Genomic DNA, 26,568 nt, shown 5'->3' with positions numbered 1-26,568 from the left:
TATCTTTTTATGTCAAAGAAATATAACAATTAAATCTATTTTCCGTCCAACCTTTGTATTTTTCTTTAGTTTAAGGGACTCTTATCTGTCTGAATGCATCTAATAACTGACTAATTTAATGATCTCATAATTATGAGTAAACAGGCTACTGGAAGGACTCCTATGTTTTGATTCATTACCATATGTAACAAATGACAAAAGCCATACAAAGGAATTTATAACATACAGCAACAGTATAGATCTTTTAAACAAAAAAAAAACTAATTAGAATCTAGATAATGCCTTGATAAGTTTAGGACTAAAAAGTTAAAGAATTGTTACAAGGGCCATACTATTTCAATGTCCTCTGTCTCATAGTAAATGCACATTTTAACTATGAGTCATGCCATAAGAGTTTGATAACTCTTGTGCATAAACACACCAACCTAGAAATATCCACTGAAGACTGACTAACAAATGCTAATGTAGCAAAAACGCTGATAAAAATACAAATAAAGCTCACGTTTCCAATTGGAAACTATCTGGCCATGTAAAACCCCTCATCTTTCTGCATCTAAGCTGTCTAATTGAAACCAGTGGGCTAGGATTACTGATGTGCATATACACTTGCATTGTATGAATCCAGACAGACAGGAAAAACTGCAATTTCTCACTCTTTCTCAAAAACTGAACAGGAGTAAACACTTATGTTAGATAAGTCCCAAGATAACCTCTACAGACTGAAATCTTCCAACTGCAAAACTGATGCAGCACTCTGATTTGTACTGCTAAGTTTCTTTATTCCTGAACTGAAGAGGAATACAAGTCACTGACAGGATGTTGTTTCATACGAAATTTAAGCCAGAGTAAAAATGGGAAGTTGTTTGAGGTACCATCACATCTCTCCTCACAGCTCTACACGATTCCACCTTCATCTCTTGCATTGGCATTTCAAGCGTGCAGAACCAAAGAAATTCTGCAGAAGTCTGTCAATTCTGTGGAAATCTGCTACTCCTGTTTTGGTTGGTTAGTTTTCCGTCGAATCCTTATCCTGAACTGACCCACCCAAATGCTGACAACTGCTAGATTCAATGCAAGGAAGTGTCAAGCAAAGGTCAGGGCAAGATGAAAACAGACAACAGTTCCCTTTTATAGAAGCCTGTAGCCACACAAGGTTAGGCAGTGATCTCACGAAGGGTACCCAAAACCTACCCAAAGGGCAGTTCCTCTCCTAGGCTAATCTTCTGTCCTCTTATGTTTGGTACTAGAGCTCCTGTGGCACCCAGGAATTTGACAAGGGAACTATTTCCATCTCCCACTAAAAATTTTTATTGGAACTTTTTTTCATCTAAATCAGTTCCATGACTCAGGCTACCGCATGACATTTGAACATTTAGGCTAGCTGAGACAAGTATTTCAACAGTAGTTCACAAAATCATTTGGAGATAAATGTCAATTCATTGCTTATTGTGTGAATGCCTAAATCTTAGCTCCTACAGTACTACTGCTGATAATCCTCTATACACGCCATATGAGACTGCAGTCGCTTCACATTCTATCAGTTTTAGCTACTAAGTAATTTGAGTTGCATTCAAACTGTGATTCATGGAAGAAAAAAAAATAAATATCGTCACAATCTCTTATCCAAACAGGCCTCCTTCCTTTTAACATATCATTTAAAAATCACACAAGTAATTTTTTTTTTAACAGACCTGGTAATTCTGCGTAGTGACAGGAGGTGGTGGTGGTGGAGCTTCTTGTTGCCTCTGTGTATAACCATAATCTGTAGCTGTGTGCGCTGTAGGATAGCCTCCATAAGCAGCAGCTGTTGCAGCAGCTGCAACAGCTACTGGAGCAGGCCTGGCTACCGCAATTGTAGCGGCTGCTGGAGCGTAGGCCGCAGTAACGGTGTGTGCAGCAACTGGTGCCTGGTGGACAGTGTAGCTTGCAACTGTAGTTGGATGGGAATAGGCTACACCTGAAGCTGGCTGCTGGCTATATTGGAAAAAGACAGTAAGTAAATAATTAGATTAATTCAACATACTCATATAATGCCTAAATATTTCAAAATCCCAGATTTGATTAATACTTGTCTGTTCTACAAACAGACCTGGAGCAGCTATCATACACTGTAATGTTTTTTATTAACTCTCTTCCACCCCCATTAAAAAGGCTATATCATTTTATATTTCATGCCATTTAACATCTTTGTTGGCAACATGGACAGTGGGATTGAGTGCACCCTCAGCAAGTTTACCAACGATACCAACATATGTGGTGCAGTCGACATGCTGGAGGGAAGGGATGCCATCCAGAGGGACCTGGACAAGCTGGAGAAGTGGGCCCGTGCGAACCTCATGAGGTTCAACAAGGCCAAGTGCAAGGTCCTGCACATGGGTCAGGGCAACCCCCGGTATCAATGCAGGCTGGGGGATGAGGGGATTGAGAGCAGCCCTGAAGAGAAGGACTTGGGGGTACTGGGGGATGAGAAGCTCAACATGACCGGGCAGTGTGTGCTCGCAGCCCAGAAGGCCAACTGTATCCTGAGCTGCATCAAAAGAAGTGTGGCAAGCATGTTGAGGAAGGGGATTCTGCCACTCTGTTCTGGTGAGACCCCACCTGGAGTCCTGTGTCCAGCTCTGGAGTCCTCAGCATAGGACAGACATGGACCTGCTGGAGCGGTGATGATCAGAGGGCTGGAGCACCTCTCCTGTGAGGAAAGGCTGAGAGAGTTAGGGTTGTTCAGCCTGGAGAAGAGAAGGCTGCGGGGAGACCTTATAGCAGCCTTTCAGTACTTAAAGGGGGCCTACAAGAAAGCTGGAGAGGGACTTTTTACAAGGGCATGTAGTGATAGGACAAGGGGTAATGGATATAAGGAAGAAATTCCTTTACTGTGAGAGTGGTGAGGCACTGGAACAGGTTTCCCAGAGAAGTTGTGGATGCCCCCTCCCTGGAAGTGTTCAAGGCCAGGTTGGATGAGGCTTTGAGCAACCCGGTCTAGTGGAAAGTGTCCCTGTGTCCACGGCAGGGGGGTTGGAACTAGATGATCTTTAAGGTCCCTTCCAACCCAAACCATTCTATGATTCTACGATTTTGAAGTTTCTGTGAATGCAGACATATTATGAAGATGACGGCTTTCTTCTTAGCAAGGGGGGTGGGGGGTGTTTGTTGTGTTCTACTACTTGAAAAGAACCCAAGTCTTTCATTCAAAATAACACAGAAGTCTTACACTATTATCTTTTCATGACTGACAAGTTTTTAAGTGTTTTAGTAGTTCTTCAATAAAATTGACATACCTGTCAAATTAAGAAAAATACTACTTTTCTGTGAGAGCTCATTACTGACTTGCACTTGGCATGATGTTTTTCAGTAAACCATATTAAAGTAATGAGATTTTAAATACTTCCATGAAAAGTAGCTCAGAACTCTTAAATTTAAAGGCAGAGACACTTCAAATACACACCTCCGATAAGGGACTTTTCCCACAAAAATTTAGAATTATAAAAGCTGACTCCACTCACTCATACAAAAGTCTACTGCCTCACAACAAGAAGCATCAAAAGAATAGTCAGATCAAGCAAGAAGCCTGTTACCAGAGCTCTGGCAATCTTCCAGGCACATGCTGAGACTAATCTGCTTCTCTTAAATTTTCAGGTAGGACATTAATATGTGGTTATTTACTAAGAATGAGTAAATATTAACAGTGGAAATAAAAAATTATGGCTTCAAAGGCTTAATTAACTGTGCACTATGATTAAAAGCCTACAATAAATATTTTTATTTTTAAACAAAGTGAACTGGGCAAAATATCACTATCTGGAACATTGATATGAAATGGGGGTTGAGTGATTATTCTGAAATTATTCTGTTTTTTGTTTTGTATATTCCCCTTATCTGTATCGTTGTTGTTACTGTTCCCTTTGTTTGCTGTTCTGTTAAACTGCCCTTATCCCGACCCACCAGTTTCTGCCTGTTTCTTTGCATTCTCCTCCGCACCCTGGCGGGGGGGGGGGGGGGGGCCGCTTGGTGCTTTTGTTGCCAGCCGCAGCCAAACTATAACATTAAATTTGGCGCCCAAGCCTGGGGCGGGGATAACAGAAGGGCTGAGCAGCGTGTGTTAAAACAGCTTTCTTAGATTTTATTAAAATTTATTAAACGCATTTACTGTGTTAGTTAAATAGTCGCCAGTAAAAAATGTTGCTGACTGATCAAATGGCTCTGGCATCTGAACCCTTACTTGCACTATGTGTTCATTGCTGTGCTATTCATCATCACTGGAAAAAAGATCAGGATGACTATTTTGCTGTACTGTATGATATCGACTTATGATATGATAACATCACTGGGTATGAGATTAGGCTTGTATTTGCATGTGGCACTGCGGTCATTTCCATACCTCGGATTCTATGTCTTAAAATTTATTAATAATCGAACCCAATCTAAGGGAAAAACCGGAGGGGATGCTTTCCCCCACTCTTTCATGCCTCCTATCTCCTTCAGGCTGGTCCTAATGGCTTTTGAGAATTTCGAGTACCTGTGGGATGCTCAGGGCAGCACACTCCTGTTGTTCTGCCCCCTGAAGGAGTTTCAGGTTTTGTTTAGGGTTAAACAAGTAGTTAAGAACATTGTGCAGAGATCTGCCCCGGGGCTGCATAGCTCTGAGTGGCTGGGTGTGTGGGACAGCACGGGCAGGTGTCTAGGGCAGTGGGCATCCCCAGTGTCTTTGAAACTCACCCCTGAGCAAGTACAGAATCCGGACAAACTAGTAAAATATCTGCAAAAAGAGTGCTGCCACCCTGGGAACTCGAGAGAGACACAAATCACCGCAATGTGCTGGGGTCTGGCCCGCACCTATCGAGCCATGTTCAACCTGATTCAGAGCTCTAAAGGGGAAAGGGGGGGAAGCGAAGCGGCAGGCACTGCGACTGGCGCTGCCCCCCAAGCTGGCCCTGCAGCCCCTCCAGCCCAGCAGGCAGTCACAGCCCCCCCAACCGGCACCACCGCTGCCACTGCAACGGCCGCAGGGGCGGCCCCGGTTTCCCCTGTGGATGCGGCAGCTGCTTCAGCCCCAGCTCCAGCTGCAGGCATCGCGACTGAGCCCAATGACCAACCTGTGCCGGTTGCAGTTCCCCTGTAAAACTAAAGAAAGACGCAAAGAAATCAGATCGCTCCGGGAGGGATGACGATGAGCCAGGGTCATCGCGGGAGACAGACACAGAGATCATCACCCGGTCCCTGTCCCTGAGCGAGCTGCGAGACATGCGGAAAGATTTCAGCCGCCACCCAGGGGAGCACATTGTCACCTGGCTGCTGCGGTGCTGGGATAACGGGGCCAGCAGCTTGGAATTAGAGGGCAAGGAAGACAAGCAGCTGAGATCCCTGGCCAGGGAAGGGGGCATTGACAAGGCCATTGGGAAAAAGGAACAAGTCCTCAGCCTCTGAAGGAGACTTCTCTCAGGAGTGAGGGAGAGGTACCCCTTCAGTGAGGATGTTGTATGCTATCCTGGCAAGTGGACCAATATGGAAAGGGGTATTCAGTACTTGAGGGAATTAGCTGTGCGGGAGCTGGTTTACTGTGACACAGACGATGAGCAGGTACCCACAGACCCAGATGAAGTCCAGTGCACACAATCCATGTGGCGGAAGTTTGTACGAAGCACACCAGCCTCATATGCCAACTCACTGGCAGTAGTAGACTGGAAAAGTAAAGAGGCACCAACAGTGGATGAGGTGGCTGTCAGACTCCGGCAATATGAGGAAAGCCTCTCTTCCTCCCTCGTTTCAGCTGTGGAGAAAATGTCCCAGAAGATCCAGCGACTCAAAGACAGCATGTCCTACTCTCTAGCTGTACAGCCCAGCATCTCAGCTATTAGGGGCAAGCGTTTCTCTGCACAGGAGAGAGAATATAGAGGCTATACACCACGGGGCACCCTGTGGTTTTACCTGCCTGACCACGGAGAGGACATGAGGAAGTGGGATGTAAAACCCACCTCAAGTCTAGAGGCACGAGTGCGTGAGTTGCAGGGTAAAACAATCACCAAAGGGGATTCTGATAGGAAAAATGCCACTCCAGTTTCAAGCAGCCAGCTCTCCAGACCAGGTAGACAGGTTGATCTTCATTCCGATCCTCTGGAAGGGACCTCCAAGTCATTCTTACAGCAAGTGAGCAGCAAATTCTCTGACCAGGATTAGAGGGGCCCTGCCTCCAGCCAGGTGGAGGAAAGGGACAACCGGGTTTATTGGACGGTGTGGATTCAGTGGCCTGGCATGTCAGATCCACAAGAGTATAAAGCTCTAGTGGACACTGGTGCACAGTGTACTCTAATGCCATCAGATTTCAAAGGGTCAGAGTCCATTTGCATTTCGGGAGTGACAGGGGGGTCCCAAGAGCTGAGTGTACTGGAGGCTGAAGTGAGCCTCACTGGGAAGGAGTGGCAGAAGCACCCCATTGTAACAGGCCCCAAGGCTCCGTGCATCCTTGGGATAGACTATCTTAGGAGAGGGTATTTCAAGGACCCAAAGGGGTATCGGTAGGCTTTTGGCATAGCTGCTTTGGAGACGGAAGAAATTAAACAGCTGTCCATTTTGCCTGGTCTCTCGGAGGATCCTTCCATTGTGGGGTTGCTGAGGGTTGAAGAACAACAGGTGCCAATCGCGACCACAACGGTGCCAGCTGGAGAGTCAAGCAGTGATCACCAAAACTCACTCACCCTTTAATAGTCCCATATGGCCAGTGAGAAAATCTACTGGAGAGTGGAGACTGACTATAGACTACCGTGGCCTGAATGAAGTCACACCACCGCTGAGTGCTGCTGTGCCAGACATGCTAGAACTTCAATATCAGCTGGAGTCAAAGGCAGCCAAGTGGTATGCTACAATTGACATCGCCAATGCTTTCTTCTCCATCCCTTTGGCAGCAGAGTGCAGGCCACAGTTTGCTTTCACCTGGAGGGGCGTCCAGTACACCTGGAATCGACTGCCCCAGGGGTGGAAACACAGTCCCACCATTTGCCATGGACTAATCCAGACTGCACTGGAAAAGGGTGAAGCTCCAGAACATCTGCAGTACATCGATGACATCATTGTATGGGGCGACACAGCGGAGGAAGTTTTTGAGAAAGGGGAGAAAATACTTCAGATCCTTCTGAAAGCCGGTTTCGCCATTAAGCGAAGTAAAGTCAAGGGACCTGCGCAAGAGATCCAGTTTTTGGGAATAAAATGGCAGGATGGGCACCGTCAAATCCCAATGGATGTCATCAACAAAATAGCAGCTATGTCTCCACAAAGCAGCAAAAAGGAAGCATAAGCCTTCTTCGATGTTGTGGGTTTTTGGAGGATGCACATCCCAAATTACAGCCAGATTGTAAGTCCTCTGTACCATGTGACCCAGAAGAAGAATGATTTTGAATGGGGCCCTGAGCAACGACAGGCATTTCAACAAATGAAACAAGAAATAGTTCATGCTATAGCCCTTGGTCCAGTCCGGTGAGGGCAAGATGTTAAAAACGTGCTCTACACCGCAGCCGGGGAGAATGGCCCAACCTGGAGTCTCTGGCAGAAAGAACCAGGGGAGACTCGAGGTCGACCCCTGGGGTTTTGGAGCCGGGGATACAAAGGATCTCAGGTCCGCCATACTCCCACTGAAAAAGAGATTCTGGCAGCATATGAAGGCGTTCGAGCTGCTTCAGAAGTGGTCGGCACTGAAGCACAGCTCCTCCTAGCACCACGATTGCCGGTCCTGGGCTGGATGTTCAAAGAGAATCACAGAATCACAGAATCACAGAATAGTAGGGGTTGGAAGGGACCTCTGTGGGTCATCTAGTCCAACCCCCCTGCCAAAGCAGGGTCACCTACAGTAGGCTGCACAGGATCTTGTCCAGGCGGGTCTTGAATATCTCCAGAGAAGGAGACTCTACAACCTCCCTGGGCAGCCTGTTCCAGTGCTCCGTCACCCTCAGAGGGAAGAAGTTGTTCCTCATGTTCAGACGGAACTTCCTGTGCCTCAGTTTGTGCCCATTGCCCCTTGTCCTGTCACTGGACAACACTGAAAAGAGCTTGGCCCCATCCTCCTGACACCCACCCTTCAGATATTTGTAAGCATTTATAAGGTCCCCTCGCAGCCTTCTCTTCTTCAGGCTGAACAAGCCCAGTTCCCTCAACCTGTCCTCGTAGTGGAGATGCTCCAGTCCCCTCACCATCCTCGTAGCCCTCCGTTGGACTCTCTCCAGTAGCTCTTCATCTTTCTTGAACTGGGGAGCCCAGAACTGGACACAGTACTCTAGATGAGGCCTCACCAGGGCAGTGTAGAGGGGAAGGAGAACCTCCCTTGTCCTGCTGGCCACACTCTTCTTGATGCACCCCAGGATCCCATTGGCTTTCTTGGCAGCCAGGGCACACTGCTGGCTCATGGTTAACCTGTCGTCCACCAGGACACCCAGGTCCCTCTCCGCAGAGCTGCTCTCCAGCAGGTCCACCCCAAGCCTGTACTGGTGCATGAGGTTGTTCCTCCCCAGGTGCAGGACCCTGCACTTGCCCTTGTTGAACCTCATCAGGTTCCTCTCTGCCCAACTTTCCAGCCTATCCAGGTCACGCTGAATGGCAGCACAGCCTTCTGGTGTATCTACCACACCTCCCAGTTTGGTGTCATCAGCAAACTTGCTGAGGGTACATTCTAACTCTTCATCCAGGTCGTTGATGAAGAAGTTAAACAAGACTGGGCCCAGTACTGACCCCTGGGGGACACCACTTGTCACCAGCCTCCAACTAGACTCAGCGCCGCTGATGACAACCCTCTGAGTTCTGCCATTCAGCCAGTTCTCTATCCACTTCACCGACCACTCATCCAGCCCACACTTCCTGAGCTTCCCTAGGAGGATATTATGGGAGACTGTGTCGAAAGCCTTGCTGAAGTCTAGGTAGACAACATCCATGGCTCTCCCTTCATCTACCCAGCCAGTCATGTCATCATAGAAAGCTATCAGATTGGTCAGGCATGATTTCCCCTTGGTGAATCCATGCTGACTACTCCTGATAACCTTCTTTTCTTCCACTTGCTTCATGATGGCCTCCAGGATAAGCTGCTCCATCACCTTTCCCGGGATGGAGGTGAGGCTGACCGGCCTGTAGTTCCCTGGGTCCTCCTTCTTGCCCTTTTTGAAGATTGGAGTGACATTGGCCTTTCTCCAGTCCTCGGGCACCTCTCCTGTCCTCCAGGACCTCTCAAAGATGATGGAGAGTGGCTCAGCAATGACATCCGCCAGCTCCCTCAGCACTCGTGGGTGCATTCCATCGGGGCCCATGGATTTGTGGACGTCCAGATCGCTTAAGCGATCCCTCACACAGTCCTCCTCGACCAAGGGAAAGTCGTTCTCTTTGTAGGCTTCATCTCTTACCTCCGGGGCCTGGGATTCCTGAGGGCCAGTCTTAGCACTGAAGACTGAAGCAAAGAAGGCATTCATTAGCTCTGCCTTCTCCGCATCCTCCGTCACCAGGACACCCTCCTCATTCAGCAGCGGCCCCACGTTGTCCCTAGCCTTCCTTTTGCTGCTGATGTAGTTGAAGAAGCCCTTCTTGTTGTTTTTGACATCCCTTGCCAGCTTCAATTCCAGGTGAGCCTTGGCCTTCCTCGTCGCATCCCTGCATGCTCTCACCACGTTTCTGTACTCTTCCCAAGTGGCCTGTCCCTCTTTCCACATTCTATGCACCTTTCTCTTCTGCCTGATCTCCGCTAGAAGCTCCTTGTTTAACCATGCAGGTCTCCTGCCTCCTTTGCTAAATTTCTTTCTCAGGGGGATGCATTGCTCCTGTGCATGGAAGAAGTGTTGTTTAAAAAGCGACCAGCACTCATGGACCCCCCTGCCTTCGAGAGCCCTGGCCCACGGGATTCCTCCCAGTAGCTCCTTGAAGAGGGCAAAGTCAGCCCTCCTGAGGTCCAGGGTTTTGATCCTGCTTATCGCCCTGCTTCCTCCACGCAGGATCCTGAACTCGACCATTTCATGGTCACTGCAGCCGAGTCTACCTCCAACCTTCACATCCTCCACCAGTCCCTCCTTGTTTGTTAACACAAGGTCCAGCAGCGCGCCTTTCCTTGTTGGTTCCTCCACCACTTGCATCAGAAAGTTATCATCGATGCTCTGTAGGAACCTCCTGGATTGCGCCTGCCTAGCTGTATGGTCTTCCCAGCTGATGTCAGGGTGGTTGAAGTCCCCCATGAGAACCAGGGCCTGTGACTGGGAGGCTGCTTGCAGCTGCCTGTAGAAGGCCTCATCAACCTCCTCCTCCTGGTCAGGTGGCCTATAGTATACACCCACCGTAATGTCACCCGTGTGAGCCTGTCCCTTAATTCTAACCCACAAGCTTTCAACTCCTTCTTCACTTGCCCCCAGGCCAAGCTCAATGCATTCCAGTTGCTCCCTCACATATAGAGCAACTCCCCCACCTCTCCTTGTTGGTCTGTCTTTCCTAAAGAGTCTGTAGCCATCTATGACAGCATGCCAGTCATGCGAGTTGTCCCACCACGTTTCTGTGATGGCAACCAAGTCGTAGCCGTCCTGCTGTATAATGGGTCCCCTCTACGCATCATGCCACCGAGGCTACATGGAGGAAGTGGGTCGTCCTCATCACACAGCAAGCCCAAATGGGAAACCCCAGTTGCCCAGGAATTCTGGAGGTAATCATGGACTGGCCAGAAGGCAAAGATTCTGGAGTGTCCCCAGAGGAGGAAATGACACATGCTGAAGAGGCCCCACTGTATAACCAGCTGCCAGAAGATGAGAAACAGTATGCCCTGTTCACGGATGGGTCCTGTCGCATTGTGGGGAAGCAGAGGAGGTGGAAGGCTGCTGTATGCAGCCCTACACAACAAGTCGCAGAAACTGCAGAGGGAGAAGGTGAGTCCAGCCAGTTTGCAGAGGTGAAAGCCATCCAGCTGGCTTTAGACATCGCCATTTGAGAGAAGTGGCCAGTGCTCTATCTTGACACCGACTCCTGGATGGTGGCCAATGCCTTGTGGGGGTGGCTGCAGCAATGGAAGAAGAACAACTGGCAGCGCAGAGGCAAACCTATCTGGGCTGCCCCATTGTGGCAAGATATTGCTGCCCGGCTGGAGCAGCTGGTTGTGAAAGTGCGTCACGTGGACACCCACGTCCCTAAGAGTCGGGCCACTGAAGAACATCAAAACAACCACCAGGTGGATCAGGCTGCCAAGATTGAAGTGGCTCAGGTGGATCTGGACTGGCAACATAAGGGTGAACTCTTTATAGCTCGGTGGGCCCATGACACCTCGGGCCACCAAGGAAGAGACGCGACATACAGATGGACTCATGACCAAGGGGTGGACTTGACCATGGACACCATCGCACAGGTTATCCATGAATGTGAAACATGCGCTGCAATCAAGCAAGCCAAGCGGGTAAAGCCTCAGTGGTATGGAGGACAATGGCTAAAATATAATTATGGGGAGGCTTGGCAGATTGACTACATCACACTGCCACAAACCCACCAAGGCAAGCGCTATGTGTTCACAATGATGGAGGCCACCACCGGATGGCCGGAAACCTATCCTGTGCCCCATGCCACTACCCAGAACACCATCCTGGGCCTGGAAAAACAAGTCCTATAGCGACATGGCACCCCCGAAAGAATTGAGTCGGACAACGGGACTCACTTTCATAACAGCCTCATAGACACCTGGGCCAAAGAACACAGTATCGAGTGGGTGTATCACATCCCCTACCATGCACCAGCCTCGGGAAAAATTGAACGGTACAATGGGCTGATAAAAACCACTTTGAGAACAATGGGAGGTGGGACTTTCAAAAACTGGGATACTCATTTAGCAAAGGCCACCTGGTTGGTTAACACCAGAGGATCCACCAACCGGGCTGGTCCTGCCCAGTCAAAACCTCAGCGCCCCGTGGAAGGGGATAAAGTCCCCGTAGTGCACATGCGGAACATGTTAGGGAAGACAGTCTGGGTTAGTCCTGCCTCGGGCAAAGGCAAACCCGTCCGCGGGATTGCTTTTGCTCAAGGACCTGGGTGTACCTGGTGGGTAATGCGGAAGGATAGGGAAGTCCGATGTGTACCTCATGGGGATTTGAATTTGGGTGAGAATAGTCCATAAATAAATTGTATAAAGTTAATTGTTAAATAACCCTGTCACTGTCTGTTATCACTGTTATAATTGTTCTATGTTATACCAGTAGTAGCATAGTAAGAATCGTCCAGATTAAGGAAGGTTGGACTTTTTGATGAACCCTAGCAGAGCACAGCGATGATGGGACTGGACCTGGTTTTCAACAACTGGCACCCAGCAACTTCATCAAGATCAACATCTCCAACCTGCAGACTGTGGGCACGGGCCAGATACATCGGCCTCAAGCTCCAGATGCACAAAGCGACTGCTCATCACCACACATCACCTCTCCTGCCATGGAAGACCGTTACGACAGATGGAGCCCAAAGTCATGGATTAAATGAACTCAACAGACACTTTACAGTGATGATCCATGGACTAAGGGAATGATATCTGGAGACAGGAGAAGTGGTGGTGATCAACTGCACAATGGGGGACCTGGGCATGACGTAGATGGTATGGAATAAGGGGTGGATAATGCCCTGGGTTCGGCCAGGACAGGGTTAATTTTCACCAGAGTCCAGGAAGGGGCACAGCCGGGCGGGCTGACCCAACCTGGCCAAACAGAGCAGGGTATTCCATATCATGTGCTGTCATGCTGGATTCTGGTTGGGGGGAGCTGGGCGGCGGGAAGTCAGTCGTGGCTCGGGATCGCGCAGCGGCGGCGGGCGGTGAGAATGGCTCTCTGTGTTCTGCTGTTTTGTTTTGTGTATTCCGCTTATCTGTATTGTTGTTGTTACTGTTCCCTTTGTTTGCTGTTCTGTTAAACTGTCCTTATCCCGACCCACCAGTTTTTGCCTGTTTCTTTCCATTGTCCTCTGCACCCCGGCAGGGGGAGGGGCGGCCACGTGGCGCTTTTGTTGCGGGCCGCAGCCAAACTATAACAATAGCTAAACCATATACCATCAATAACTCATCTCAGAGATGAATATCCTCATGTCTTCAATATACCCTTACTGCTTTTTTCATCTTCACATTTATTCTCACTACCTGATTGAAATCCAGTCAAATTCTACAACGTTTTCCTCAGTATATATCACAACATAACTGCAAGTGTCTATAACAGTGATGTAAATATATGCTCTGTATCTACCTCTCTATACTCATTTGCACACAATGGACAGCTCAATACCTATACCATTTCCTTTATTATCAAAACATTGATTTTATTCAACTCTAGTTAACAGCCTGTCATGGTTTAACCCCAGCCAGCAACCAAGCACGACACAGCCACTTGATCACTCCTCTCACCCCCTATCATCATCACAATAATGAAAATTGTAACTATATAAAGCAAAAGTTTTTCTTGCTAAAATAAAAAACTGTTTAAATAACATTTTGTTAAACTTGTTAAAAAAACTTTAATTGGATTTAAAAATTGTTTATGTTTTAACGCATTTTAAAAGACTGATAATGCTTTGGCCAGACCATTGATATTTGCAAATAAAGTTTTCAGTTTGCACATCATGTGTAATCATATTCTCATTTTATGAAAGTTAATGATTTAATTTTTTTGATTTGTAGGTGGTAATAAACTTCAGACAACAGGAAGTAAACTGGAAGAAATGAAATTAGCTGAAAGTGTTAAAACAACAACTGCTGCTACAGTACAAACACAGGAAGTAAAACCAGACACAGCAACTGAACCGGTGACTCCTACGACTCTTGCTGCCTTGCAAAGTGATGTCCAGCCAGTGGGCCATGACTATGTGGAGGAGGTATTGATATGAAAACGTGGATTATTTTTTAACTATTTTAGTTATTTTAGTGAAAATTTATTCAACATGAAACAATCACAGAATGGTTGAGATTGGAAGGGACCTCTGGAGGTCATCTGGGGGTCCAGTCCTGCTCAAACAGAGCCACCTAGAGCCAGTTGCCCAGAACCACGTCCAGACAGCTTTTGAATGTCTCCAAGGAGGGAGACTCCACAAGTTCCCTGGGCAACCTGTGCCAGTGCTCAGTCACCCTCATAGGTAAAAAAAAAAAAAAAAAAAAAAAAAGAAGAAAGAAAATGCATTTCCTGATGTTCAGAAGGAACCTCCTGTGTTTCACTTTGTGCCCATTGCCTCTGGTCCCGTCACTGGGCACTACTGAAAAGAGCCTGGCTCTGTCCTCTTTGCACCCACCCTTCAGGTATTTATATAGATTAATAATATGCCATCTGAGCCTTCTCATCTCTAGGCTAAACAGTCCCAGCTCTCTCAGCCTTTCCTCATAGGAGAGAGGCTCCAGCCCCTTCATCATCTTTGTGGCTCTTTATTGGGCTCTCCAGTATGTCCAACGGCAGCCTGGCTTGTATCAGGAATAGCGTGGCCAGCAGGAGTAGGGAGGTGATCGTGCCCCTGTACTCGGCACTGGTGAGGCCGCACCTCGAGTACTATGTTCGGTTCTGGGCCCCTCACTACAAGAAAGACATTGAGTTGCTGGAGTGTGTCCAGAGCAGAGCAACGAGGCTGGTGAGGGGTCTAGAGAACAAGTCTTGCGAGGAGCAGCTAAGGGAACTGGGGCTGTTTAGTCTGGAGAAGAGGAGGCTGAGGGGGGGACCTTATTGCTCTCTACAACTACCTGAAAGGAGGCTGTAGTGAGGCAGGTGTTGGTCTCCCAAGTAACTAGCGATAGGATGAGAGGGAATGGCCTCAAGTTGCATCAGGGGAGGTTTAGATTGGATATTAGGAAAAATGTCTTTACTGAAAGAGTGGTCAGGCCTTGGAATAGGCTGTCCAGGGAGGTGGTGGTGTCCCCATCCCCTGAGGTGTTTAAAAAATGTGTAGATGTGGCACTTTGGGATATGGCTTATTAGGCATAGTGGTTGTGGATTGACGGTTGGACTTGATGATCTTAGAGGTCTTTTCCAACCTTTGATTCTATGACTCTCTTGTACTGGGGAGCCCAGAACTGGACACAGGACTCCAGGTGTGGCCTCACCAGTGCTGGCTTCGAGAAGAAGGATCAGCTCCCTCGACCTGCTGGCAATACTGTGTTTAATGCAGCCCAGGATGCCACTCGCCTTCTTTGCTGCAAGGGCACATTGTTGGCTCAAGTTCAACTTGGTGTTCACCAGGACCCCCCAGGTCCTTTTCTGCCAAGCTGCTTTCCAGCTGGGTGACCACCAGCATATATTGGTGCATGGGGTTGTTCCTCCCCAGGTGCAGGACTTTGCACTTCCCCCTGTTGAACTTCATGAAGTTCCTGTCAGCCCATTTCTCCAGCCTGTTGAGATCTCTCTCTCTCTGGATGGCAGTGCAACTCGGCCACTGCTCCCAGTTTTGTGTCATCAGCAAACTTGCTGAGGGTACACTCTGCCCCATCATCCAGATCATTAATGAAGATGTTAAACAGGACCGGACCCAGTATTGACCCCTGGGGTACACTGCTAGTTACTAGCCTCCAACTAGGTTTCATTCTACTGATCACCACCCTCTGGGCCTTGCCATTCAGCCAGCTTTCAATCCACCTCACTGTATGCTTATCCAGCCCATACATCAACAGCTTGTCTATGAGGATATTATGGTGAGACTGTGTCAAAGGCCTTACTAAAGTCCAGGTAGACAATATCAACTGCTCTCCCCTCATCTACCAGGCTGGTGATTTCATCGCAGAAGTTTACCAAGTTGATCAAGCACAACTTCCCCTTGGTGAAGCCGTGCTGGCTACTGATGATGATTTTCTTGTCCTTAATGTGCAAGGAAATGGTTTTCAGGATTAGCCGCTCCATCACCTTCCCAGGGATCAAGGTGAGGCTGACTGGCCTGTAATTCCCTGGGTCCTCTTTAAAGATAAGAGTGACAAGCCATCGAACCTGCAAAGGCTTGAGCATACGTTTACATTTTTGTATTGTGCATGTTTCTTTTGAGCTCAGTGGGGCGTTCTTCATGTGAGTGGCGTGAGATAAGTGGATGAAGTCTGATGTAAATTTTTCATCATTTGCAGGTTTGTTTAAAGCTGTGCAGTCTTCGAAATGGAATTAAAAGTTCTATTTATTTATAAATAAGTTATTTAAGTTATATTAAGTTATTTATATAGATAACTATATAAATTAGATATATTTATATCTGTTATTTATTTTGTTATTTATACATAATTCAACAGCCCAGAGTTAAACCTACAACCACCAATCCATTTTGAGGTTACAACTACAGAGGATGTTCCCTATAACAGTTACAGAAAAGCTTCCCCAAGTGCTCGGTTCCTAAAGACATGTGCCTGTTGCAAATTTAAACTAGTTGGCAGACTTCCCTCTAAAAAATGACAAAGGTTCCTCTGACTAGTGAGGCATCTTTCCTCCCCAGTTACCACCACTTCCTCTGTCTCCCCATCATTAGTCAACTGCAATACTGGCATACAGCCCATATTAACAAACCCAGAGGCCCTTATTGCCTTTCTAACGTTGCCATATCTCCTTTGAGAGTGAGACTTCATAGATTTGAAAATAAGCCTATCAAAATCTTTTTATAAACAGCAGTAACTTACTGGAGGCTTCTTGTGTACATTAAATAAGCTAGAACAGCATGTTTAAGACAGCACTTAAGAGTAACATAGATTGAACAAAGGAGAATCAGCACCATGCAACTCAATTATATTCAGTGAATTCCCATATGCTAAAAATGCATATCCTTTAAGATGCGATGCAACTCCAGATAGCATGGGTGTAAAATTCACAGAAAGAAAGCATTTGGAGTTTTTACACTATGATATATGTATATCCATCCTATGATAAAACTATGATTGCTTTCATTATCCATGCATTTTAAAATGGGGTGCATATAACACAATACTGTAAGATAAACTTATGTTAAGAAAAACATTTATTCAAGTCTAGTGGCACATTTTCACTTCAGAGTAAGCCTTAAGTCCTACTCAGTATTGTCCCTATCTTCCTGTTGTCCATTAGTACAAGTCTGAATTATGTTTAGTAATATTTTAAGCTTGAGCTAGTAGGCCTGTGTGGATTACAGCCCTAACATCTCTGAAAGACTGAATACTTTTGAAACCAGTATCTAACTGAAGAAGAGGCAACTGGGGCAGACACTGAAGACAAAAAAAAAAGTTAATTAGAAGTACTAGCAATGTGAAAAAACCACTGCACCCCCAAAGAATTCTCAATAGCCAACTTACCCATCCACAGCATTTCGCCTTCCTTTGCTGTTCTGCACCAGTCTCAAATATCCTGTAACATTGTGCACTGCACTTGAATGCCAAACTAGCTATAATTGCAATAGTTCGCTTCCATATGGCTGCCTAGAAGACTGCATCTTAACCTAAACTCACAGGCACTATGATTGGCTCTGGACCCTAACTGCTACAATTGCCTTTATCTGTGAAGGCTCATCACACAGTAATATTCACACTACTTGATAGCAATTCAAAGTTAACAAATCACTCCTAACTACCCAAGAATCTCCCATCTGTGACCTGTCTCATTAGAGCAGGGACATAGTATGAACATCACGAAGATCAAACTCAGACACTCAAAAATTCTTTATCTTAACAGAAACCAAAAATCTTAACACAAACCAAAATCTTAAGACAAGGTTAATTTAACCACATTCGCACAGTTCTGTCCAAACATTTCTCAACGTCCCTATCTCTCCATCAGCATCCCCACATTTCAGTCAGCCAACTTTAAAATAAAAGCATAACTACGCCTCTTCTCCAGCACTGAATAAAGAATGCTAATATTTTTTACACATGAAAGACAAGCCAATATTAGGTTGTTCATTTCAAACTGAATAGGCACACAGTGGTTCAGGTGGCCTACAAAGTGCGCGCACACACACAAAGAGGACTAGTATCACCAAATTCCACATTTATTACAGGCTCCTAAACAGATGGATTAATACAGTTACTTAAATAAGTAACAGATGAGTTACGCATTGCATACAGATTTATAATCTTAGGCCCCAATACTACCACCAGCAGAAAGTACAAAGGTATTGCAATATTCAGAGAAATTTCCTGTATCAGTATTTGCATAATCTAATGCTTCTCTAATTAAGTCATGATGTTATTACTGGGTAGTGCACACAAAGAATTTTGAACGAATGGGGCAGCAGGAAATTTTATGCAGTGACAATACTGAAAGGAACAAGAATGCTTCTAATTCATTATTTACAGGTTTAAAATGGCACTTCGCTCTTTTTCTGCCTTTGACTAAATATGAAACAAGTTAAGATTTCAAATTTGCTTTATGAAAACTAGTATTTATGAACTAATAAAAACAGACATCTATTCTCTTTCTTATCTATTCAGGGAAGTATACTGCTTACACTGTTACAACAGCAAATATGTTATCAGCTTCTACACACACTACTCATGAATTTCCCAAGTCCAAGATCTAACATCTGAGCAACTACCAATCTGGCCTTTATAACTGCTTCAAATATCAGTATTTAATGTTAAGACTATATTCCTTGGACAAATTTATCCTTCATGTGAAGGATGAGGGAGTATTTAAATGATCCACCATAGCCACACATAAACTAGAATCACAGGAAGACAATGATTTCTATGCAATAGCTTTATCATCTTTTCCATTGTTGATTTTAAGAAGCTATTTCCTTGAACCCAATAGCTCCAATACATTGTCCCTTAACTATTAATGCAAATTAGAATATTGCCATTTTGAGAAACTGGAATTCCAACAGGGTTTATACTGGTCTACAAGAAATTTAGAATTAAATATGGAAAATCTTTACTACAAGCACCTTTCAAATATTTAGTTAGCATAGCAGATTTTTCTCCTTTGAAATTATTTAATTAGAAACTATTTAGACTCTCTTTCTGATGCAAAGTTGGTTTTGGTTTTTTTCTTCTGCATGTCTCCAGCTGAAGATTTAACAGTTTCATACTTTGAGATATTCCAAGAAAGGCTTGTATCCTAAAAAAAATTGCACAGATTTTTTGCACTTAGCTGAAGTGTGTGCTGAAATCAACAGGATTCTATATATTATCATTAGGGAGCACTGACTGAGATTCCTTTAAAAGTTGCAGCCTAAAGTTCTCCCAGTGCATCAGAATTTTTGACAGCCATTTTGTCACGAGAGAACCCAAAAAAACCATGACTGATACTGTGTTTATTATGAAAGTTTCTGTTACTTGCTATAAAAACTACAGCACTAGGACTTCTAAATGGCACGTATCAAAAAATAAGGTCTTCAGTTTCATGTCTGATTTTCCCTCCTAAAACAACTTACTATTTTGAGCAACTTTTTTAAAATCTGTGGATTAGTCCTGTGGCCAGAATTTTTTTTGTTGTTTTAGATTTATGAGACTCACCTATGTATTAATTATGCAGATGAACATCCATTTGTATTCTCTATTATCCTAGTTTCTAATGACACAGGAATTTTGTTATTCTATAAACTGTTACTTTGAACACTGGTAACTGATAACTGGTAACTTGGAGGACTCGCTGCAATATTAAATCTTTTATTATCTTCCCCTGCCACCACCATCTCTTTCTCAAACATGCTGGAGTGGAATATACTTTTTGTAGCACTCCATAAACAAGCTACTAAGGACCTGCCAAATCTGCTTCACGAAGGTAAGCTCCCTTTCAGACATTTTAAGTGACTCCTGTGTTTTCTGCTCCAAATATTAAATTCATTCTTATGAAAGGACTGCTTCAACACCAATTGCTGTGCCTCTTCACTTTCACATGTGGTAAATATACAAACCATTTATAGGATGCAGAGTCTTTTACCAACACGCAAATGAAATAGTATCTTGTGCTTGTGATAGCAAAGAAAAAGCTTCTTTCAATCAATTTTTCCCATTTTCTCAAGAACACGTTTAGGATTAACTATGAAAACAGTTTTGAACTTGAACTTTATTCCACTTATATATTTTTATATTGCAATTAAAAAGGAAATTTCAAATGAGTTGTTCAGGTTCTTAAGTCTACAGACCACCTCAGCTTCACAATAAAAGGAATAATAATTTTAAAAAATTAATTTCTACTTCAAAATTGCAGACATATGGATCTCAGTTTATTATTCACTTAAAGATTGTTTATTTACTTACAAAAAAAAAAAAAATCCTCTATGCTACATAAGAACTCCTTCATACCCCACAACAACCCAGTTTCAAATTTCACTATAACTGTCAAGTAAAACATAAACATACTGTGAGCACCTAATGTTAAAAGAACAAGACGACAAGCTAAATTTAATCCTCTCCTTTAACTATTACACACTGGAGTAAATGAAAATGTATATTCCTGAAACTATGTCAGGTATGCAATTTTGATTAGCTAGTTAACAGCAGCACACATCTACGTTCGTTTTGTTAATAACCCCCTCATATATTTGCTTTGTTCTTCTGTTTTTCCCATTAATCAAGACTTAGGAGTCAAGGAAGGTCTTCATTACAGATCTATGAAATGAATAACGTAGAGTCAAATGCGGACTTCAAGGTGCTACTCCAATACAAGCCAAAAATGTGAAGATGTTCCCGACTATCATTTTTTTGCTAAATTAAGTAATTTGATTTCAGAAAAAGTGAGATAATAGATGCTACCAATTACTTTTTAACACTCTGATACACAAATTGGATGCACAAAGAGTACAAAGATACAAAAGTTTAAGGCAGTATGTCTATACAAGATGTACAGTTACAGGTCCCTGAGCTCCACTATAAGACCTGCTCCTGGTCTCAGATATCCAAGTAGGATATCTTTTTAAAAGGTGCCTGGCCCCAAAAGGACCTTCTCTGCTTTCTAAGAAACATTAATTATAACATTGCTTCAGTGGCATGAGACAATCCCCTGTGTTTTCTGGTGCTTCAGCTCTTCCCTCATCCATCCAGTCTCCCATAGGTTGGGCTTGTGCAATTTTAACCTATGTTAAAAAGGATTCCGTCTTCCCACACTGACATAGGGGGATGACTTGGGGAGCAAGCCCCATCTTCCCTGAAGGAGAAGGGCCCGGGGGCAGCAGACGGTAACTCACTGGTAGTGTTGACTGCAAGTGGCCATTTTAATTTAAGGGCCTAGGGACCTGATGCTGCCGCTGATTCTCCTCCTCTGCGGTGCCCGGCTCCACCTCCCCACCCTCACACCACTGGGGATACAGGGAGGCCCTTACCAGGAGGATAAGAAAACACACCTGCAGGCGGGGCAGACAAGCAGAAGGGTCCCAAGCACAACCATCCCAGAGGAGCAGGGTGCAGAAGAGGCACCCACACGGGGCGGGAGATGGAAGCAGTCCCGAGCACTCACCCCTGAGGTGGTGGGGAGATGGCGGTCTGGGACACAGAGGGAGAGGTGGCTCCGGACCCGGACAGAGGAAAGGGAGGGACGGGGTGGGGCAGGGAAGGGTCGCGGCGGTTACCTATACTGGGCAGCAGCCCCGCTATGGGTGAAACCAAAGTAGTTGCCGGTGGCCATTTTGGCATCTTCTCCCAGCCGGCTGGGCACTGTGGCGACGATAACCAAGAGGCGGCGGCGGCGGCCGTCGGGGCCATGACAGGAGGCCCAGCAGGAGGAGAGAGGAGGAGAAGCAGAAAGAGCGCGCGAGCGCCAGGTCAGACACGGCGCCTCAGGACCCCGCTCCCGCGCACGGGCCGCATCGCCTCCCCCTCACCACCGCCCCCCCGCGCACACGGACACACATAAACACTGAGCGCCGTTACTTACCATAGGTGAACGAAACTACCGGGCATATAGGAATCATGAGTCCAAACTGACGACAACGACGGCTGAACGCTCAGCTCAGCTCAGCTCACCTCACCCTCCCCCCCCCCCTCCCTCCTCTCCTCCCCTCCCCCACTCACTCACTCACTCACTCACTCACTCACTCACTCACACCCTCTGCTTCTGCTCCTTCTCCCCACCGCCGCGCTCACTCCCCTACACACATACAACGACGGAGTGCGGCCCTATCAGGGCCGTGCGCACGCGCGAGATGTGAGGGACCGCTGGGAGTTGTAGTCCGGCCGATGACTACGCCCCCTAACGCCCGCCCGCAGAAGAGCGCGCTTTTTTTGTTCCAGTCTTATGGTCATCTTGCAACATCCTTATCTCCGTGGTTGTGCGCATCTGCTCTCCCAAGGCCGAGCTGTCTAGAGTGGAATTATTTAGGAGTCTCTTATCTTACAACCTTCCCAATTATTCACAAAGAACCAAGACTTGCTTTAGTTTAGTTACATCCATTGTGCAATGATTCTGATGACTTAAAGTGATAACTTTACATCCGCTACATCTGCTACATTCGCTACATTCCCAGGTATCAATTCCTCCTTTTCTTTTGAGGGCTTGTAGCTTACATGCTACAGTCCTCACTATTTATACTTGCTATATTTAGAACAGAGGTTGTAACCAGGGTGATAGAATCAGTTGACCATAAACATGAACAGTGCTGCTATGTTCCTGGTACAGCCCTACCCACCTGGACATTAGGTCTGGGAACAGAGGGTCTAGTCTCTAGGTAACCATTAACGCTAACCATAGTGGGTAATTGTGTTTTTGTCAAGAGAAATGATGGAGTGTGGTTCTGTGAAGCGGACTGAAGAAACTGACCGGGATTGCCAAGATTGCGAGCCGAGTAGGTAAAAGGTAATTCCGGCAGGGGGAGATCGCGACCACCGACTCACTGGCCCCCTACTCAAGTAATACCACCTACTCAAAAGGAAACAACAGAAGAGGGTAACTGAGTCCGTGCAACAATTTATGTAAGAAGCGAGAAAAGTTTACACCAATCGCCAAAGAGAATAATATTGAATATGCATGAATAAAACAAATATGTATATTTTTGATCTATATAAACTGCATGAAAAAGGTATGAGGTATGCAAGTTTGGTGGAATTATCCCCCGTGCATCCAGTGCTGCAATAAAGAATGCCTGCCTTTTAACACTACATTGGTGTTAAGAGGTTTTATTCCCAGATTTTCGGTGACAGTTTCTGGCGACCCAGATGGGACCCCGCTTGTGAATACCGACGGATCCGTGGGATCACGGGACCTCCAGCCAGCATCGAGGGATTCTCGAGGAGAACCTCTGATCCCCGGACCGAAGGATTCCAAGTAAGTCCCCTGGAATTTAATTAAGGCATTCTTTTAATAAGTAACAGAGCTCCTGACAGGAGGTGGGTTAGAGTCCCACTGAAGCCTGCTCGTAAGGTGCGGCGAAAGCCACGCAGGGTTCGGCTAAAGAGGTACCTCGGTTGGAAAGTCTCTGCTCGGTGAAAACCGGTGGAGTGGGGCCCAAGGAGGGAGTCTTCGACGGGGGGGGGGGTGTTGAAGTCTCCAAGGTTGGGATCTCCAGCAGGGGGCTAGGATCCCAGAGGGAGCTCCAGCAAGGGTTGGGGTCCCTCTGACTAGTGCCTGTGATAGTGCACAATCACAACCACTGGTCGTTTGGGCCATGGGCACATTTCCGAATAAAAAGCCCATCCCACAAAGTACACCTTTGGGATGTAGTCTAAAACATTGGAAAGATCTGGGGGGTGATCCTTTGACTCAGAAGCAATTGATTGAGTACTGCAATCATTGGTGGCCAATGTATACCTTGGAAAGTGGGGAAAAATGGCCAGGGAATGGGACACTGCATTATAACACCATCTTGCAATTAATGTTGTTTTGTAAAAGGGAAGGTAAATGACATAACATATGCAGATCTGTTTTTCACACTGAGAAATCATCCGGAGTGGCAGAAGCAGTGTGGAATACATCCACAAAATCCTAGGGTGATGGTTTTAAAGAAAGGGAAATCTGAAGAGGATTTTTAAAAGTGTTGTTCTGCTTGTAGTATTGGTAAAAGGTGTTTAAAATATGGACTTGAGGAAGATGATGTTAAATTAATGGTTGTGCCTCGCCGGAGATGGGGAGATAATCAGGAGGATCGAAACTTGGAAGCTGATAGTCCTTCTGCTTCTCCTATGGGAGGGGGGGGGCAGGGGGATTCAGCCCGATTTCAGGAAGGACACGGGGAAGAATGGGGCAGGGGGGTAGCTGAACCAGCTCCCTGCCTTTTAACACTACATTGGTGTTATGAGGTTTTATTCCCGGATTTTCGGTGACAAGGTTAGCACAGCAGTTACAGCATTGGATCATTATGCATGCAAGAATACAAACTACAATAATAAAGACTACTAATAAAAATAATTTCTTCAGCCATGACCAATTAGGTAACCAAGAAGTAAGGGTATTCCAAATTTCTTCAGACCCAGAGGAGGAGTTATCTTTAGTCACTTCATGTAAAATCGTTGTTTGGTTATTTATGATTTTTAAATCCTCAAATATCCTTCACTCTCATCAATGTATGTGCAGAAACTTGAATTTACTACTGCACATACTCCCCCATGAGAGGCTAACATCATGCCTAAGGCCATCCTGTTCTGTAGTGTAACTTTTGGAAGTTCAGTAGTTTCTTCTTATAAAGCTCTTATAGTGTCAGAGGTGGTATTTCCAATTTTCTCAATGACTCCAGATGTTCACTATTGCCTTTTCCAATTCAGACTCATAATGGTGGGATTAACCATTTTACAAATGAGTGAAAGGTAGTGGGCCGAGTGATCAATGGGTTATTAATTGCTCTCCTTTGTTTTCTGAGGACTTAACCCAACCCATTCCATAAAGATGTGTTATTATTTTGATATCTGGAGATACCACTCCCAAGGTACAAGAACCTGTCCACCAGGGAGGTAACACTTTAAGGGCTTGGTCTCCACACAGTCAATACTATCCTGATCCTTTAGGCACTTGTCAAAATTTTCCTTCATATTTCTGTTGGCATTTTTTGTAATCACAATTGCATGTACCAATCACATTGCGAATAATATTCTACATAATAGTTTCCTCTTTGTTCTGAATTCTGGTCAGTAATGCACTTAACCTTGTCCATTAATTTCCTTTATTTTTTTCAGCAGGGCTCATTGACAGGGCTTTAAACTAGGTCTGAAGGGGGAAGGGGATATAAACAGGTGTGGGAATCAGCTGGGCCGTGGGTGGCCTTGACGATCTTGATGGAATAGAGCCATATCTATGAGCTAATTATTTTGTGCACCTGTGGTTGAAAAACAGGAGGAAAGGAATGAAGAAACAGAATGGGAAAATCCAACTCTTTGATAATCGTGAAGGCAGTGTGAATGGACACGTGATGACCAATCAGAAAAACAAAGGAGCTACATGCCAAAAGACCTTCACCAATGAGACTCTGGGGGTGGGGTACAAGGGAATATAAAAATGTTATGATTAATGGTTAAAGTGCTTGTGCTGCTACTTCTGCTTGATTTGTGACTGCCATAACTTATTGTGGTGTGCTGCCACAAATGGTGACCCTGATGTGATGAAATCTCGCTGAGGCATCGACCACGGACGGTGAGCGGTGACGGCAGAGCCCAATGAAGCTATTGGATGGATGAGGAGAGTCTGTAACCGGCAGGCAATTTCGACACCTGGAGAGGTGAGCCATTGGGAATGTGCGCGCGCAAATTTCTGTAGAAGAAAGGTCTATCCTGAATATACTACTGCGTATACTCAAAAAGCGCAGCATTAAGTATGAAGAACAAGCTGTGCGCATGCTTTTGCTATGCTGTAAGCATAATGAGCTGCCAGCTACTGCTAAAACTGCCTTTGATATAGAGACATGGGAGGAAGCAGGAAAAAAACTGTTTGAGGCTGCTTCTAAAGGGGATCAGGTTGCAACCCAGTCTCTGAGGACATGGTGATTGGTTAAAGACTCACTAGCTCAGCTGCAGGTGGATAAAAAAGCAAAAGCTGCTGCTGTGAGTGCTACCGACCCCGAGCCTTCTCCTTGGCCAGTGTTGCCTTCTACCTTCCCCGTGCCCATGGCACTACAACTCCCCCCCTACTGAAGGGGCTCAAAAGACTGCAGGAGAATTGGTCGATGCTACATCAATACCTCTCCCTGAGTCTTGTCATTCCCCATTACTTGAGCCTCTGCTGATTGACTTGTCTGATACAGGGGGTACTGGGACGGGACGTACATGTTGTATTAATAGGGCCGGGGCACCTGAGTCTTCTGTTGTTGCTGACTTGTTTAGTGTCTCCCCCGTACGTGTAACTATTGCTGGTCCTGATCCAGCTAAGTTCTGGAAATGCCTATGTCAACAGGCTTGGGACGATGGTGATGTTGAAACAGCTAAGGCAATGAGGGGGGAAATAGCCGCTTATCCGGTTTATCAAGCCGACGGTGCAGCAGTAGAATGGGAACCTTTTCAGTGGGGAGTCATCAAGAAATTGCGTTCGACATGCATGCAACATGGCTTAGGATCCCCGTATGCTCAGTCACTATTAGGCTCAATTTTTACCGCTGAGCTCACACCACATGATTGCAAGGGTATTGCACAAACCATCTTAACCAGGGGCTGGAGCCGTGAGCAGGAGCCCGGAGCAGGAGCCGGAGCTGTGAGCAGGGGCTGGGTCCAACAGACCCTGAGCAAGAATCGGGTCTGTCCCCCCCCCGGCTCGCTGAAGGATGGGACAGTCAGCTACA

At 45.8% G+C, this 26,568-nt stretch overlaps 1 protein-coding gene across 3 annotated transcripts in view; it reads right to left on the bottom strand.

Annotated features, from left to right (window-relative positions):
- Nucleotides 1-21,830, bottom strand: part of LOC142365573 (zinc finger RNA-binding protein-like) — a 60,169-nt gene extending 38,339 nt beyond the window's left edge. For all 3 annotated transcript variants that reach the window (XM_075446455.1, XM_075446456.1, XM_075446457.1), the window contains exons 1-3: nt 21,750-21,830; nt 21,445-21,529; nt 1,692-1,974 (exon numbers count right to left, since the gene is read on the bottom strand). In XM_075446455.1, the coding sequence (XP_075302570.1) occupies nt 1,692-1,974; nt 21,445-21,529; nt 21,750-21,786 (405 nt within the window). In that variant the 5' untranslated portion in view covers nt 21,787-21,830. The remainder of the gene's footprint in view (nt 1-1,691; nt 1,975-21,444; nt 21,530-21,749) is intronic.
- Between the last annotated feature and the right edge of the window lie 4,738 nt (nt 21,831-26,568).

This window comes from Opisthocomus hoazin, chromosome W, assembly GCF_030867145.1.
Source record: "Opisthocomus hoazin isolate bOpiHoa1 chromosome W, bOpiHoa1.hap1, whole genome shotgun sequence".
Lineage (NCBI taxonomy): Eukaryota > Metazoa > Chordata > Aves > Opisthocomiformes > Opisthocomidae > Opisthocomus > Opisthocomus hoazin.
The sequence above is the reverse complement of the archived record's forward strand: the minus strand, read 5'-3'. Positions and strand labels throughout refer to the sequence as shown.